Source organism: Coregonus clupeaformis, unplaced genomic scaffold (assembly GCF_020615455.1).
Source record: "Coregonus clupeaformis isolate EN_2021a unplaced genomic scaffold, ASM2061545v1 scaf0118, whole genome shotgun sequence".
Taxonomy (NCBI): domain Eukaryota; kingdom Metazoa; phylum Chordata; class Actinopteri; order Salmoniformes; family Salmonidae; genus Coregonus; species Coregonus clupeaformis.
In genome coordinates, this window is record NW_025533573.1 from 384,971 (window position 1) to 402,380 (window position 17,410).

General features: G+C 43.2%; 1 protein-coding gene and 1 long non-coding RNA gene across 3 annotated transcripts in view; both read right to left on the reverse strand.

Moving 5' to 3' along the window:
- Window positions 1–409: 409 nt before the first annotated feature.
- glrx3 (glutaredoxin 3) overlaps window positions 410–17,410 on the reverse strand; it is a 40,946-nt gene continuing 23,945 nt past the window's right edge. For both annotated transcript variants that reach the window (XM_041893315.2, XM_041893322.2), the window contains 6 exons: window positions 7,304–7,365; window positions 6,925–6,982; window positions 5,363–5,415; window positions 3,467–3,506; window positions 3,048–3,140; window positions 410–754 (listed from right to left, as the gene is read on the reverse strand). In XM_041893315.2, the coding sequence (XP_041749249.1) occupies window positions 704–754; window positions 3,048–3,140; window positions 3,467–3,506; window positions 5,363–5,415; window positions 6,925–6,982; window positions 7,304–7,365 (357 nt within the window). In that variant the 3' untranslated portion in view covers window positions 410–703. The remainder of the gene's footprint in view (window positions 755–3,047; window positions 3,141–3,466; window positions 3,507–5,362; window positions 5,416–6,924; window positions 6,983–7,303; window positions 7,366–17,410) is intronic.
- LOC123483459 lies at window positions 5,423–6,918 on the reverse strand. Its single transcript, XR_006658255.1, has 3 exons — window positions 6,737–6,918; window positions 6,618–6,697; window positions 5,423–6,503 (listed from the first exon to the last, which is right to left on the reverse strand). It is a non-coding gene; the product is annotated as an uncharacterized LOC123483459 (long non-coding RNA).

Consider the following 17,410-nt stretch of genomic DNA (forward strand, 5'->3'; position numbering starts at 1 on the left):
TCCAATCAAGTTGTATAAACTGCTAAAGGATGATCAATGGAAACAAGATGCACCTGAGCTCAATTTCGAATCTCATAGCAAAGGGTCTGAATACTTATGTAAATAAGATATCCGTTTTTAATTTTTTGTAATACATTTAGAAAAATGTCTAAACCTGTTTTTGCTTTGTCATTATGGGGTAGTGTGTGCAGATTTAAGAAACGATTTAATCAATTTTAGAATAAGGCTGTAACATAACAACATGTGATAAAGTGAAGGGACCACTGATCTATGGAATGACTGCCAGTCCACCCATTATGTCATCATTGACTTGACTGGGGAGGCCCGTTCTATAGGTTCTGTGGTCTGACCGCTGCGCTCTCTGCACTAAGTTTCCAAAGAAGAAAAAAATCATTAAAAAACAGTCACGCAGCATCATGGACGACTTTATTCCATTTGCAACTGATGGTGGCAAAATGCACTTTGATCAATTGGGTTAACTTGGACACATCTCTTTTGATACGTGTACACCTGTGCTATGTTAAGAAATCAATGGGAGGATAATATAGGACTTATTTCATCTCTTGTACCTCCAGACTGCATTCACCGTGACCTTGTTGGCTTTTTAAGTGAGAGGTCAAGGAAGTTCTAAGACGATAGAGGGTAAGGAAGTGTGCAGTAGTCCATAGCTTTATTCCCATCACAGTGACAGTGCTACCGGCATCTAGCATTCACCCCTCAGGACTGAAGGAAGGTCTCCGCTCTCTTTAAGCTCCTGTAAAAAAAAACACAGAACACACGTGTCAATACAGGTCTGATCTTCGTACCGGCTGATCATGATACATGAGAAAATAACAGCCTATTGGGTCCGTCATGTAAGCCCCATTCCAACAGGATCCAGAAATAAATATTCTATTGATGCACAATAACTATGAATCGATTCACAGAGAACTCCTGTCTCATGAAACTAACTATGAATAGATTCACAGAGAACTCCTGTCTCGTGAAACTAACTACGAATAGATTCACAGAGAACTCCTGTCTCGTGAAACTAACTACGAATAGATTCACAGAGAACTCCTGTCTCGTGAAACTCATGTTATCACAATGCAGTCCTTGAAAGAACAGTGATTGACAGGTGATCTATTAGAACTGAACTCCAGCTGACTTTAATCTCTAGCTACTGTTGGGCAATATGCTGCTGTAAGCCCCCCCCCCCCCGGAGTAGAGGCCTAGTTTATACAAAGCAAGGCTCTTGGTGAAATAAGTAGGCATACCAATAAGAGGATTACTGTTAGATACACCCTTGGGACATTATTATCTGCATGCTGTGTAACCTCCCTAGCATGGTTTAATGTAGTTCACTAAGAAACCTTGGTATTTACATTAGATCATCTTTTCCTCTGTGCTTTTTATTACGGAGGATGAACCCTCCATGCCGCTTATCTGACTGTACATGGGGTGAGGACATTAAGCATGGTAAGCTAACAGAACACGGTGCTTTAGTGACACCAGGTGGACAGACTGTGGTACTGCTGTTGTCTCTGTCTGTCCGGTTGATAGTATAAGGGTCGGTTTCCCGGGACACAGATTAAGCCTAGTTTGGGACTAAAAAGCTATTTTAATGGAGAATCTCCCTTGTGGATGGTTTTTAGTCCTGGACCAGGCTGAATATTTACATTTACATTTACATTTTAGTCATTTAGCAGACGCTCTTATCCAGAGCGACTTACAGTTAGTGAGTGCATACATTATTATTTTTTTTAAAAATTCATACTGGCCCCCCGTGGGAATCGAACCCACAACCGCCATGCAAACGCCGTGCTCTACCAACTGAGCTACATCCCTGCCAGCCATTCCCTCCCCTACCCTGGACAACGCTGGGCCAATAGTGCGCCGCCCCATGGGTCTCCCAGTCGCGGCCGGCTACGACAGAGCCTGGATTCTAACCAGGATCTCTAGTGGCACAGCTAGCACTGCGATGCAGTGCCTTAGACCACTGCGCCACTCGGGAGACAAATATATGCCTAAGTGGTGGTAATAAGTGCAATAATGGTCTAAGGCAGAGCTGCCCAACCCTCTTCCTGGAGATCTACTGTCCTGTAGGTTCAGCCCAACCCTCTTCCTGGAGATCTACTGTCCTGTAGGTTCAGTCCAACCCTCTTCCTGGAGATCTACTGTCCTGTAGGTTCAGTCCAACCCTCTTCCTGGAGATCTACTGTCCTGTAGGTTCAGTCCAACCCTCTTCCTGGAGATCTACTGTCCTGTAGGTTCAGTCCAACCCTCTTCCTGGAGATCTACTGTCCTGTAGGTTCAGTCCAACCCTCTTCCTGGAGATCTACTGTCCTGGAGGTTTTCAGTCCAACCCTCTTCCTGGAGATCTACTGTCCTGTGGGTTTTCAGTCCAACCCTCTTCCTGGAGATCTACTGTCCTGTAGGTTCAGCCCAACCCTCTTCCTGGAGATCTACTGTCCTGTAGGTTCAGTCCAACCCTCTTCCTGGAGATCTACTGTCCTGTAGGTTCAGTCCAACCCTCTTCCTATAGATCTACTGTCCTGTATCAGCCCAACCCTCTTCCTGGAGATCTACTGTCCTGTAGGTTCAGTCCAACCCTCTTCCTGGAGATCTACTGTCCTGTATCAGCCCAACCCTCTTCCTGGAGATCTACTGTCCTGTAGGTTCAGTCCAACCCTCTTCCTGGAGATCTACTGTCCTGTAGGTTTTCAGTCCAACCCTCTTCCTGGAGATCTACTGTCCTGTAGGTTTTCAGTCCAACCCTCTTCCTGGAGATCTACTGTCCTGTAGGTTCAGTCCAACCCTCTTCCTAGAGATCTACTGTCCTGTAGGTTCAGTCCAACCCTAATTTCGCATATCTGATTCAGCTAGTTAAGGTCTTGTTGAGCTGCTAATAAGTAGAATCAGGTGTGTTAAATTAGGGTTGGACTGAAAACCCACAGGACAGGAGATCTCCAGGAAGAGGGTTGGACTGAAAACCTACAGGACGGTAGATCTCCAGGAAGTGGGTTGGGTAGCCCTGGCCTAAGGTGTAAAACTAAATCCATTCTCACCTTCACAATGTCCAGCCCGCCAATGAGTTCCCCCTTGACGTATAGCTGAGGGTACGTTGGCCAGTTTGAGTATGTCTTCAGCCCCTGTCTGACCTGGAGATTGGTGAGTGGAAGAGACATGAACAAAACAATGTTACACATCTTTAGGTTTCACCAACAAAACAATGTTACACATCTTTAGGTTTCACCAACAAAACAATGTTACACATCTTTAGGTTTCACCAACATCGTTTTGTGGGGGGCTCAAAGCTTCAAGGGACTTTGGTTGCAAGGAAGAGGCGTTCAGAATCAAAACACCTAAAATTACAACATACGATCTGTTTTTCTGCGTATTTGAATCTCACTGCTGAGAAAATAAGCCTTGACTTAAATGAATCTAAAGCAACATGTCCCAGACAGATACAGAGAGGCTGTTTTACCTCCTCGTCTTCCAGTATATCAAAGGTACTGTATTCCACTCTGCAAACACAAAGCACAGGCATGATATTAACCAAAGCATCATATTATAAAACAACATTTTCTCTGTCTCCATTCATTCCTCCTAGACCTCTAGTCCTCTGCATGCTGTACACTAAGGAATATCCCACTGGAGTTAACATGTGATTGAAATCTATCTGAATCTATGAATAATTACCACTAAAACATAACAACATGAAAATACATATTATCTAAATAAATCAACGTAACAACATGATGAAGATATAGGGGTGTTATCTTACCCTGCACTATTCATTATCATGATAAAGATATAGGGGTGTTATCTTACCCTGCACTGTTCATTATCATGATAAAGGTATAGGGGTGTTATCTTACCCTGCACTATTCATTATCATGATAAAGATATAGGGGTGTTATCTTACCCTGCACTGTTCATTATCATGATAAAGATATAGGGGTGTTATCTTACCCTGCACTGTTCATTATCATGATAAAGGTATAGGGGTGTTATCTTACCCTGCACTGTTCATTATCATGATAAAGATATAGGGGTGTTATCTTACCCTGCACTGTTCATTATCATGATAAAGATATAGGGGTGTTATCTTACCCTGCACTGTTCATTATCATGATAAAGATATAGGGTGTTATCTTACCCTGCACTGTTCATTATCATGATAAAGATATAGGGGTGTTATCTTACCCTGCACTGTTCATTATCATGATAAAGATATAGGGGTGTTATCTTACCCTGCACTGTTCATTATCATGATAAAGATATAGGGGGTGTTATCTTACCCTGCACTGTTCATTATCATGATAAAGGTATAGGGGGTGTTATCTTACCCTGCACTGTTCATTATCATGATAAAGGTATAGGGGTGTTATCTTACCCTGCACTGTTCATTATCATGATAAAGATCTAGGGGTGTTATCTTACCCTGCACTGTTCATTATCATGATAAAGATATAGGGGTGTAATCTTACCCTGCACTGTTCATTATCATGATAAAGATCTAGGGGTGTATCTTACCCTGCACTGTTCATTATCATGATAAAGATATAGGGGTGTTATCTTACCCTGCACTGTTCATTATCATGATAAAGATATAGGGGTGTTATCTTACCCTGCACTGTTCATTATCATGATAAAGATATAGGGGTGTATCTTACCCTGCACTGTTCATTATCATGATAAAGATATAGGGGTGTTATCGTACCCTGCACTGTTCATTATCATGATAAAGATCTAGGGGTGTTATCTTACCCTGCACTGTTCATTATCATGATAAAGATCTAGGGGTGTTATCTTACCCTGCACTGTTCATTATCATGATAAAGATCTAGGGGTGTTATCTTACCCTGCACTGTTCATTATCATGATAAAGATCTAGGGGTGTTATCTTACCCTGCACTGTTCATTATCATGATAAAGATCTAGGGGTGTTATCTTACCCTGCACTGTTCATTATCATGATAAAGATCTAGGGGTGTTATCTTACCCTGCACTGTTCATTATCATGATAAAGATCTAGGGGTGTTATCTTACCCTGCACTGTTCATTATCATGATAAAGATATAGGGGTGTTATCTTACCCTGCACTGTTCATTATCATGATAAAGATATAGGGGTGTTATCTTACCCTGCACTGTTCATTATCATGATAAAGATATAGGGGTGTTATCTTACCCTGCACTGTTCATTATCATGATAAAGATATAGGGGTGTTATCTTACCCTGCACTGTTCATTATCATGATAAAGATATAGGGTGTTATCTTACCCTGCACTGTTCATTATCATGATAAAGATATAGGGGTGTTATCTTACCCTGCACTGTTCATTATCATGATAAAGATATAGGGGTGTTATCTTACCCTGCACTGTTCATGATCTCCAGTATCTGCCGACTGAATCCACATTTGGCTTGCTATAGACATAGGAAGAAAAACACACTTTAGATATAAAACGTAAGATCCTGGCCTGGGTATGATTAACAAAGAACATACACTTTATAATAAACATATTAAAACATTTCAGATCCTCCAACAGGTGAGTCCACACCAAACCATTTTATTGCAGAACAAAATTACAGGAAGGAATGTTTCTGGTCTTTTAAAAAGGCAACGGTTATTGAAAATAGCAAATATAAAAATGGTGCTTTCTGAGTGAGCAGGAGAAATGCTTTCAAAGATAAGTCACCGTTAAGTGCTACTCTGAAGCAGGAGGAATTGGGACTTCTTCACTACAGAATGAATAGCATCAAACTAAAGCTTTCATTGAGCAAGTTCCAACTCCTATTGGTTTCAAAGCACCCACTTAAAAACTGTCTTTCAAGAAATGGAGGGAAAGCGAATAAAGATCCATATAAAACTTGTTTTTTTTTTGCAAGTGAACGAGTGAGTGAAAGGGGAGGGAGAGAGAAGGGGATTCACAGGGGACTAGCTTTAAACTACTCTGAAGATATCTGTTCATCTGTGAGCAGTATAAATCAATAGCTGTATGAAGAGATAGGAGGAGGTCCTGCTGAAGCATTAGTGTGTGTGTGTGTGTGTGTGTGTGTGTGTGTGTGTGTGTCTGTCGGGGGGGGGAATCACTCTGCTCTGTGAGGTGCAGAACATCATTGATTTCAGATTAGCTGTAATTCTGTTAACGTATGCAAGACACATTTTCCTCATCTACTATATACGCCAACTGTTGCCTCTTGAAGTAATGTATAGGAGTTCTATTAGAACAGTATTATACAGGCCAAACACAAGCCTCCGTTTATTGTCCATGTATGTTTATGCAGAGCATTTATTTCCGATTAGCTGCAATTATGTTGGAATTATATTCAAGTCCTATTCTACTCCATGAATGAAGTACACAGGCAAAACACACACACACAGCTTAATTGACCTGTTATGATTGACTGACCCATACGTACCTCTTTATTGCCCTGTTATGATTGACTGACCCATACGTACCTCTTTAATGACCTGTTATGATTGACTGACCCATACGTACCTCTTTAATGACCTGTTATGATTGACTGACCCATACGTACCTCTTTATTGCCCTGTTATGATTGGCCGACCCTACGTACCTCTTTATTGACCTGTTATGATTGACTGACCCATACGTACTTTGGACCTGTTATGATTGACTGACCCATACGTACCTCTTTATTGGCCTGTTATGATTGACTGACCCATACGTACCTCTTTATTGACCTGTTATGATTGACTGACCATCATTACCTCTTTAATGACCTGTTATGATTGACTGACCCATACGTACCTCTTTAATGACCTGTTATGATTGACTGACCCATACGTACCTCTTTAATGACCTGTTATGATTGACTGACCCATACGTACCTCTTTATTGACCTGTTATGATTGACTGACCCATACGTACCTCTTTATTGACCTGTTATGATTGACTGACCCATACGTACCTCTTTATTGCCCTTCATGAACAGCATGACTGGACTCCTGTTGATGGTCGACTTCAACCTGTAAGTTATAAAAGACAGTCCATAAGTCGCACAATACAATGTGGCATCTTCCACGTGTGTGTTTGGTTGTGTGTGTGTGTGTGTGTGTGTGGTTGTGTGGTTGTGTGTGTGTGTTTGGTTGTGTGTGTGTGTGTGTGTGTGTGTGTGTGTGTGTGTGTGTGTGTGTGTGTGTGTGTGTGTGTGTGTGTGTGTGTGTGTGTGTGTGTGTGTGTGTGTGTGTGTGTGTGTGTGTGTGTGTGTGTGTGTGTGTTTGGGTGTGTGTGTGTGTGTGTGTGTGTGTGTGTGTTTGGTTGTGTGTGTGTGTAAAGGTGAGTTTTACCTGTGCTCCAGTGTGACAGCCTTGGGACAGGTGTTCTCCAGCTCTCCAGACTCAGCTAGTTCCTACAACAGGTATCAACACTCAGATGGGTCACTGGACTGGCCCTTTGTTCTACTGTACCTATACACTAAACACACATACCTACAGTCTCAATCCCACTAAACACACATACCTACAGTCTCAATCCCACTAACACACATACCTACAGTCTCAATCCCACTAAACACACATACCTACAGTCTCAATCCCACTAAACACACATACCTACAGTCTCAATCCCACTAACACACATACCTACAGTCTCAATCCCACTAAACACACATACCTACAGTCTCAATCCCACTAACACACATACCTACAGTCTCAATCCCACTAACACACATACCTACAGTCTCAATCCCACTAACACACATACCTACAGTCTCAATCCCACTAAACACACATACCTACAGTCTCAATCCCACTAAACACACATACCTACAGTCTCAATCCCATTAAACACACATACCTACAGTCTCAATCCCACTAACACACATACTTACAGTCTCAATCCCACTAACACACATACCTACAGTCTCAATCCACACATACCTACAGTCTCAATCCCACTAAACACACATACCTACAGTCTCAATCCCACATCCCTACAGTCTCAATCCCACTAACACACATACCTACAGTCTCAATCCCACTAACACACATACCTACAGTCTCAATCCCACTAACACACATACCTACAGTCTCAATCCCACTAACACACATACCTACAGTCTCAATCCCACTAACACACATACCTACAGTCTCAATCCCACTAACACACATACCTACAGTCTCAATCCCACATACCTACAGTCTCAATCCCACTAACACACATACCTACAGTCTCAATCCCACTAAACACACATACCTACAGTCTCAATCCCACTAAACACACATACCTACAGTCTCAATCCCACTAACACACATACCTACAGTCTCAATCCCACTAAACACACATACCTACAGTCTCAATCCCACTAAACACACATACCTACAGTCTCAATCCCACTAAACACACATACCTACAGTCTCAATCCCACTAACACACATACCTACAGTCTCAATCCCACTAACACACATACCTACAGTCTCAATCCCACTAACACACATACCTACAGTCTCAATCCCACTAAACACACATACCTACAGTCTCAATCCCACTAAACACACATACCTACAGTCTCAATCCCATTAAACACACATACCTACAGTCTCAATCCCACTAACACACATACTTACAGTCTCAATCCCACTAACACACATACCTACAGTCTCAATCCCACATACCTACAGTCTCAATCCCACTAAACACACATACCTACAGTCTCAATCCCACATCCCTACAGTCTCAATCCCACTAACACACATACCTACAGTCTCAATCCCACTAACACACATACCTACAGTCTCAATCCCACTAACACACATACCTACAGTCTCAATCCCACTAACACACATACCTACAGTCTCAATCCCACTAACACACATACCTACAGTCTCAATCCCACTAACACACATACCTACAGTCTCAATCCCACTAACACACATACCTATAGTCTCAATCCCACATACCTACAGTCTCAATCCCACTAACACACATACCTACAGTCTCAATCCCACTAACACACATACCTACAGTCTCAATCCCACTAACACACATACCTACAGTCTCAATCCCACTAACACACATACCTACAGTCTCAATCCCACTAACACACATACCTACAGTCTCAATCCCACTAAACACACATACCTACAGTCTCAATCCCACTAAACACACATACCTACAGTCTCAATCCCACTAAACACACATACCTACAGTCTCAATCCCACTAACACACATACCTACAGTCTCAATCCCACTAAACACACATACCTACAGTCTCAATCCCACTAAACACACATACCTACAGTCTCAATCCCACTAAACACACATACCTACAGTCTCAATCCCACATACCTACAGTCTCAATCCCACTAAACACACATACCTACAGTCTCAATCCCACTAACACACATACCTACAGTCTCAATCCCACTAAACACACATACCTACAGTCTCAATCCCACTAAACACACATACCTACAGTCTCAATCCCACATACCTACAGTCTCAATCCCACTAAACACACATACCTACAGTCTCAATCCCACTAAACACACATACCTACAGTCTCAATCCCACATACCTACAGTCTCAATCCCACTAAACACACATACCTACAGTCTCAATCCCACTAACACACATACCTACAGTCTCAATCCCACATACCTACAGTCTCAATCCCACTAAACACACATACCTACAGTCTCAATCCCACATACCTACAGTCTCAATCCCACTAAACACACATACCTACAGTCTCAATCCCACTAAACACACATACCTACAGTCTCAATCCCACTAACACACATACCTACAGTCTCAATCCCACTAACACACATACCTACAGTCTCAATCCCACTAACACACATCCCTACAGTCTCAATCCCACTAAACACACATACCTACAGTCTCAATCCCACTAAACACACATACCTACAGTCTCAATCCCACTAAACACACATACAGTGGGGAGAACAAGTATTTGATACACTGCCGATTTTGCAGGTTTTCCTACTGACAAAGCATGTAGAGGTCTGTAATTTTTATCATAGGTACACTTCAACTGTGAGTGACGGAATCTAAAACAAAAATCCAGAAAATCACATTGTATGATTTTAAGTAATTAATTTGCATTTTATTGCATGACATAAGTATTTGATACATCAGAAAAGCAGAACTTAATATTTTGTACAGAAACCTTTGTTTGCAATTACAGAGATCATACGTTTCCTGTAGGTCTTGACCAGGTTTGCACACACTGCAGCAGGGATTTTGGCCCACTCCTCCATACAGACCTTCTCCAGATCCTTCAGGTTTCAAGGCTGTCGCTGGGCAATACGGACTTTCAGCTCCCTCCAAAGATTTTCTATTAGGTTCAGGTCTGGAGACTGGCTAGGCCACTCCAGGACCTTGAGATGCTTCTTACGGAGCCACTCCTTAGTTGCCCTGGCTGTGTGTTTTGGGTCGTTATCATGCTGGAAGACCCAGCCACGACCCATCTTCAATGCTCTTACTGAGGGAAGGAGGTTGTTGGCCAAGATCTCGCGTACATGGCCCCATCCATCCTCCCCTCAATACGGTGCAGTCGTCCTGTCCCCTTTGCAGAAAAGCATCCCCAAAGAATGATGTTTCCACCTCCATGCTTCACGGTTGGGATGGTGTTCTTGGGGTTGTACTCATCCTTCTTCTTCCTCCAAACACGGCTAGTGGAGTTTAGACCAAAAAGCTATATTTTTGTCTCATCAGACCACATGACCTTCTCCCATTCCTCCTCTGGATCATCCAGATGGTCATTGGCAAACTTCAGACGGGCCTGGACATGCGCTGGCTTGAGCAAGGGGACCTTGCGTGCGCTGCAGGATTTTTAATCCATGACGGCGTAGTGTGTTACTAATGGTTTTCTTTGAGACTGTGGTCCCCAGCTCTCTTCAGGTCATTGACCAGGTCCTGCCGTGTAGTTCTGGGCTGATCCCTCACCTTCCTCATGATCATTGATGCCCCACGAGGTGAGATCTTGCATGGAGCCCCAGACCGAGGGTGATTGACCGTCATCTTGAACTTCTTCCATTTTCTAATAATTGCGCCAACAGTTGTTGCCTTCTCACCAAGCTGCTTGCCTATTGTCCTGTAGCCCATCCCAGCCTTGTGCAGGTCTACAATTTTATCCCTGATGTCCTTACACAGCTCTCTGGTCTTGGCCATTGTGGAGAGGTTGGAGTCTGTTTGATTGAGTGTGTGGACAGGTGTCTTTTATACAGGTAACGAGTTCAAACAGGTGCAGTTAATACAGGTAATGAGTGGAGAACAGGAGGGCTTCTTAAAGAAAAACTAACATGTCTGTGAGAGCCGAATTCTTACTGGTTGGTAGGTGATCAAATACTTATGTCATGCAATAAAATGCAAATTAATTACTTAAAAATCATACAAATGTGATTTATTGGATTTTTGTTTTAGATTCCGTCTCTCACAGTTGAAGTGTACCTATGATAAAAAGTCCAGACCTCTACATGCTTTGTAAGTAGGAAAACCTGCAAAATCGGCAGTGTATCAAATACCTGTTCTCCCCACTGTACCTACAGTCTCAATCCCACTAACACACATACCTACAGTCTCAATCCCACTAAACACACATACCTACAGTCTCAATCCCACTAAACACACATACCTACAGTCTCAATCCCACATACCTACAGTCTCAATCCCACTAAACACACATACCTACAGTCTCAATCCCACTAAACACACATACCTACAGTCTCAATCCCACATACCTACAGTCTCAATCCCACTAAACACACATACCTACAGTCTCAATCCCACTAACACACATACCTACAGTCTCAATCCCACATACCTACAGTCTCAATCCCACTAAACACACATACCTACAGTCTCAATCCCACATACCTACAGTCTCAATCCCACTAAACACACATACCTACAGTCTCAATCCCACTAAACACACATACCTACAGTCTCAATCCCACTAACACACATACCTACAGTCTCAATCCCACTAACACACATACCTACAGTCTCAATCCCACTAACACACATCCCTACAGTCTCAATCCCACTAAACACACATACCTACAGTCTCAATCCCACTAAACACACATACCTACAGTCTCAATCCCACTAAACACACATACAGTGGGGAGAACAAGTATTTGATACACTGCCGATTTTGCAGGTTTTCCTACTGACAAAGCATGTAGAGGTCTGTAATTTTTATCATAGGTACACTTCAACTGTGAGTGACGGAATCTAAAACAAAAATCCAGAAAATCACATTGTATGATTTTTAAGTAATTAATTTGCATTTTATTGCATGACATAAGTATTTGATACATCAGAAAAGCAGAACTTAATATTTTGTACAGAAACCTTTGTTTGCAATTACAGAGATCATACGTTTCCTGTAGGTCTTGACCAGGTTTGCACACACTGCAGCAGGGATTTTGGCCCACTCCTCCATACAGACCTTCTCCAGATCCTTCAGGTTTCAAGGCTGTCGCTGGGCAATACGGACTTTCAGCTCCCTCCAAAGATTTTCTATTAGGTTCAGGTCTGGAGACTGGCTAGGCCACTCCAGGACCTTGAGATGCTTCTTACGGAGCCACTCCTTAGTTGCCCTGGCTGTGTGTTTCGGGTCGTTATCATGCTGGAAGACCCAGCCACGACCCATCTTCAATGCTCTTACTGAGGGAAGGAGGTTGTTGGCCAAGATCTCGCGATACATGGCCCCATCCATCCTCCCCTCAATACGGTGCAGTCGTCCTGTCCCCTTTGCAGAAAAGCATCCCCAAAGAATGATGTTTCCACCTCCATGCTTCACGGTTGGGATGGTGTTCTTGGGGTTGTACTCATCCTTCTTCTTCCTCCAAACACGGCTAGTGGAGTTTAGACCAAAAAGCTATATTTTTGTCTCATCAGACCACATGACCTTCTCCCATTCCTCCTCTGGATCATCCAGATGGTCATTGGCAAACTTCAGACGGGCCTGGACATGCGCTGGCTTGAGCAAGGGGACCTTGCGTGCGCTGCAGGATTTTAATCCATGACGGCGTAGTGTGTTACTAATGGTTTTCTTTGAGACTGTGGTCCCAGCTCTCTTCAGGTCATTGACCAGGTCCTGCCGTGTAGTTCTGGGCTGATCCCTCACCTTCCTCATGATCATTGATGCCCCACGAGGTGAGATCTTGCATGGAGCCCCAGACCGAGGGTGATTGACCGTCATCTTGAACTTCTTCCATTTTCTAATAATTGCGCCAACAGTTGTTGCCTTCTCACCAAGCTGCTTGCCTATTGTCCTGTAGCCCATCCCAGCCTTGTGCAGGTCTACAATTTTATCCCTGATGTCCTTACACAGCTCTCTGGTCTTGGCCATTGTGGAGAGGTTGGAGTCTGTTTGATTGAGTGTGTGGACAGGTGTCTTTTATACAGGTAACGAGTTCAAACAGGTGCAGTTAATACAGGTAATGAGTGGAGAACAGGAGGGCTTCTTAAAGAAAAACTAACATGTCTGTGAGAGCCGGAATTCTTACTGGTTGGTAGGTGATCAAATACTTATGTCATGCAATAAAATGCAAATTAATTACTTAAAAATCATACAAATGTGATTTATTGGATTTTTGTTTTAGATTCCGTCTCTCACAGTTGAAGTGTACCTATGATAAAAAGTCCAGACCTCTACATGCTTTGTAAGTAGGAAAACCTGCAAAATCGGCAGTGTATCAAATACCTGTTCTCCCCACTGTACCTACAGTCTCAATCCCACTAACACACATACCTACAGTCTCATTCCCACTTCCCCCTTCTCTTGATCTATCCATCTCTTCCTCAAACGCGCACACACACACACACACACACACACAGACACACACACACACACACACAGTCACACACACAGTCACACACACACGAGAAGGAAACTCAGGCCCCAGTCGGCCTCGTCCCACACACAGCAGGGCTACTTGCTCCACTATACAGGTGTACTGTCTGCTTAATGAGGGAGGGGCAGTAGAGAGCAGCTGTGTTCCAATACTCATACTAACAACACTAACTGTACTGTTTGTGAGATAAATTGAGTATGTAGTATGCTCATTGGTCATAGTATGGATATAGTTAGTATGCCAAAAGATCCCGGATGTGGTACTACATTCGCCAAAATAAAAAGTATACAAGCAGTGGACACTATTTCCGTGCTTTTAGGGCCCATAATGCAATTCTTCCGAAAATGGGAGTGGCTTAAAAACACTTTCAGATTTGACCGGATACAAATGTAAGTCTCAAAAAGTCAATATTCATTGATTTAACTGATTAAGACAAATGTTAAGAACATGTTGAGCAATGTAATAAAGTAATGACTTTTCAAAATAAGTTACGTTATACGTTGGCTGACAATGTGTTAGCTACGCTACTAGCCTTACGAACCGCATAGCATATCATTACAGCAGTATGTAGCGGTATGTTAGCTAGCTACCTGACGTTAGTTGGCTACTAATACATGGAACCTGCCAGTATATTAACTATACATAGTTGTGGTATGTCTGTCTCGAGCCACAGACAGTGCATCGCGTGCCGTGTTGAGCCATAGAGGGTTTAATGGACACAAACAATGACACATCTAACGCATATGGAGGACAACATTTATTTGACTTGATTATTCCCCTCATTCTTAGCTTAGCTGACTGGTATAGTCGTCGTGCGTTCTCAAAAGGACATCGTTAATGATGTCGTAAAAGATGTCTAGCTGGTCATTTGTTACGCTAACAAGAAGTTGCAAAGCAACAGCATCAACTTTCGGTAGACAGGCGAAGCATTAGTACACTCAACTGAAAAGATACCGTTCGTTTACAGTATACTAAGATGAACTAATAGTATATAGTATGTAGTATATACTCATTAAGTATGCAGTAGGTTAGTATGGATATTGGAACACAGCTAGCGTCTCAGGCCCCAGTCAGCCGGGGTAGGAACACAGCTGGCGTCTCAGGCCCCAGTCAGCCGGGGTAGGAACACAGCTAGCGTCTCAGGCCCCAGTCAGCCGGGGTAGGAACACAGCTAGCGTCTCAGGCCCCAGTCAGCCGGGGTAGGAACACAGCTAGCGTCTCAGGCCCCAGTCAGCCGGGGTAGGAACACAGCTAGCGTCTCAGGCCCCAGTCAGCCGGGGTAGGAACACAGCTAGCGTCTCAGGCCCCAATCAGCCGGGGTAGGAACACAGCTAGCGTCTCAGGCCCCAGTCAGCCGGGGTAGGAACACAGCTGGCGTCTCAGGCCCCAGTCAGCCGGGGTAGGAACACAGCTAGCGTCTCAGGCCCCAGTCAGCCGGGGTAGGAAGAGAAAAAGAGCTGCTATCTAATCCCTCACTCACTCCCTCCCTCACTCCCTCGGAGGGGAGGGAAGCTCCTAGCTAAAGTAATCCAGCCCTCCTACCCCAGCAGGTGCTCTCTCATGTGTTAAAGCTGAATTACCTCAGTGGGAATGTACAGCTATGGAGGAGGGACAAACAGAACGCTAAACACAGCACCTAGGAGAAAGCATGCCATGCAGTAGGGAGAAACCAAACCCACCCACTAATATTCTGTAAAACATCTATGTTGCAATAAAAAAATGTGTTACTGTTCACATTGAAATATAATTACTAGAAGGAATAAAGCCCCTCAGTCAATTAAACTGGACCACTCATGGATACACTCAATATGGCTGCTGGTCCACCCATCGCAGAACATTGACTTGAATGAGAATGTTCGTTCTTGCAATTATATTTCTATGACTTTGCATACCCTGCCCCCCCATGCCTCCTTAACCTCACCCAAAGCCTACAGGAGGGTAGCTCTCCAGGAACAGAGTTGTGTTTAAAGCTTCAGTCGGTAATTATTTTAGTAAAACCATACTTATGTAATTAACTGAATAACGGACGCCTCACACACACAAAAAAAAATATATATACTATAAAATAAAATGATTTGAAAAACAAAGCGATTATTTGATTCACGTGAATTGATTATTTTAACCTCTTGACCATTAGGGCTAAATAGACCCATAAACAATAACTGGTACTGTTGCATCGTTTTAGAAAGGTCTGGAACTTTCTGGTAGAAATAGTTATACATTGCTGAGATGTACTCACTTTTTAGGACACAAGCTCAAGTACATAGTACAAATATTATGAAAAATCATAGGATTTTGTTCCTTATTCAACAAAAGTGGGGCAATAGGGCATGAAATGACTGAAATGCTTTCCAAATATACTAACAATCAAATTATAAAACGACTTACTATAAGACTTCCCCTTCCTTATACAGTGAGGGGAAAAAAGTATTTGATCCCCTGCTGATTTTGTACGTTTGCCCACTGACAAAGAAATGATCAGTCTATAATTTTAATGGTAGGTTTATTTGAACAGTGAGAGACAGAATAACAACAAAAAAATCCAGAAAAACACATGTCAAAAATGTTATGAATTGATTTGCATTTTAATGAGGGAAATAAGTATTTGACCCCTCTGCAAAACATGACTTAGTACTTGGTGGCAAAACCCTTGTTGGCAATCACAGAGGTCAGACGTTTCTTGTAGTTGGCCACCAGGTTTGCACACATCTCAGGAGGGATTTTGTCCCACTCCTCTTTGCAGATGTTCTCCAAGTCATTAAGGTTTCGAGGCTGACGTTTGGCAACTCGACCCTTCAGCTCCCTCCACAGATTTTCTATGGGATTAAGGTCTGGAGACTGGCTAGGCCACTCCAGGACCTTAATGTGCTTCTTCTTGAGCCACTCCTTTGTTGCCTTGGACGTGTGTTTTGGGTCATTGTCATGCTGGATTACCCATCCACGACCCATTTTCAATGCCCTGGCTGAGGGAAGGAGGTTCTCACCCTAGATTTGACGGTACATGGCCCCGTCCATCGTCCCTTTGATGCGGGGAAGTTGTCCTGTCCCCTTAGCAGAAAAACAACCCCAAAGCATAATGTTTCCACCTCCATGTTTGACGGTGGGGATGGTGTTCTTGGGGTCATAGGCAGCATTCCTCCTCCTCCAAACACGGCGAGTTGAGTTGATGCCAAAGAGCTACATTTTGGTCTCATCTGACCACAACACTTTCACCCAGTTCTCCTCTGAATCATTCAGATGTTCATTGGCAAACTTCAGACGGGCCTGTATATGTGCTTTCTTGAGCAGGGGGACCTTGCGGGCGCTGCAGGATTTCAGTCCTTCATGGCGTAGTCTGTTACCAATTGTTTTCTTGGTGACTATGGTCCCAGCTGCCTTGAGATCATTGACAAGATCCTCCCGTGTAGTTCTGGGCTGATTCCTCACCGTTCTCATGATCATTGCAACTCCACGAGGTGAGATATTGCATGGAGCCCCAGGCCGAGGGAGATTGACAGTTATTTTGTGTTTCTTCCATTTGTGAATAATCGCACCAACTGTTGTCACCTTCTCACCAAGCTCCTTGGC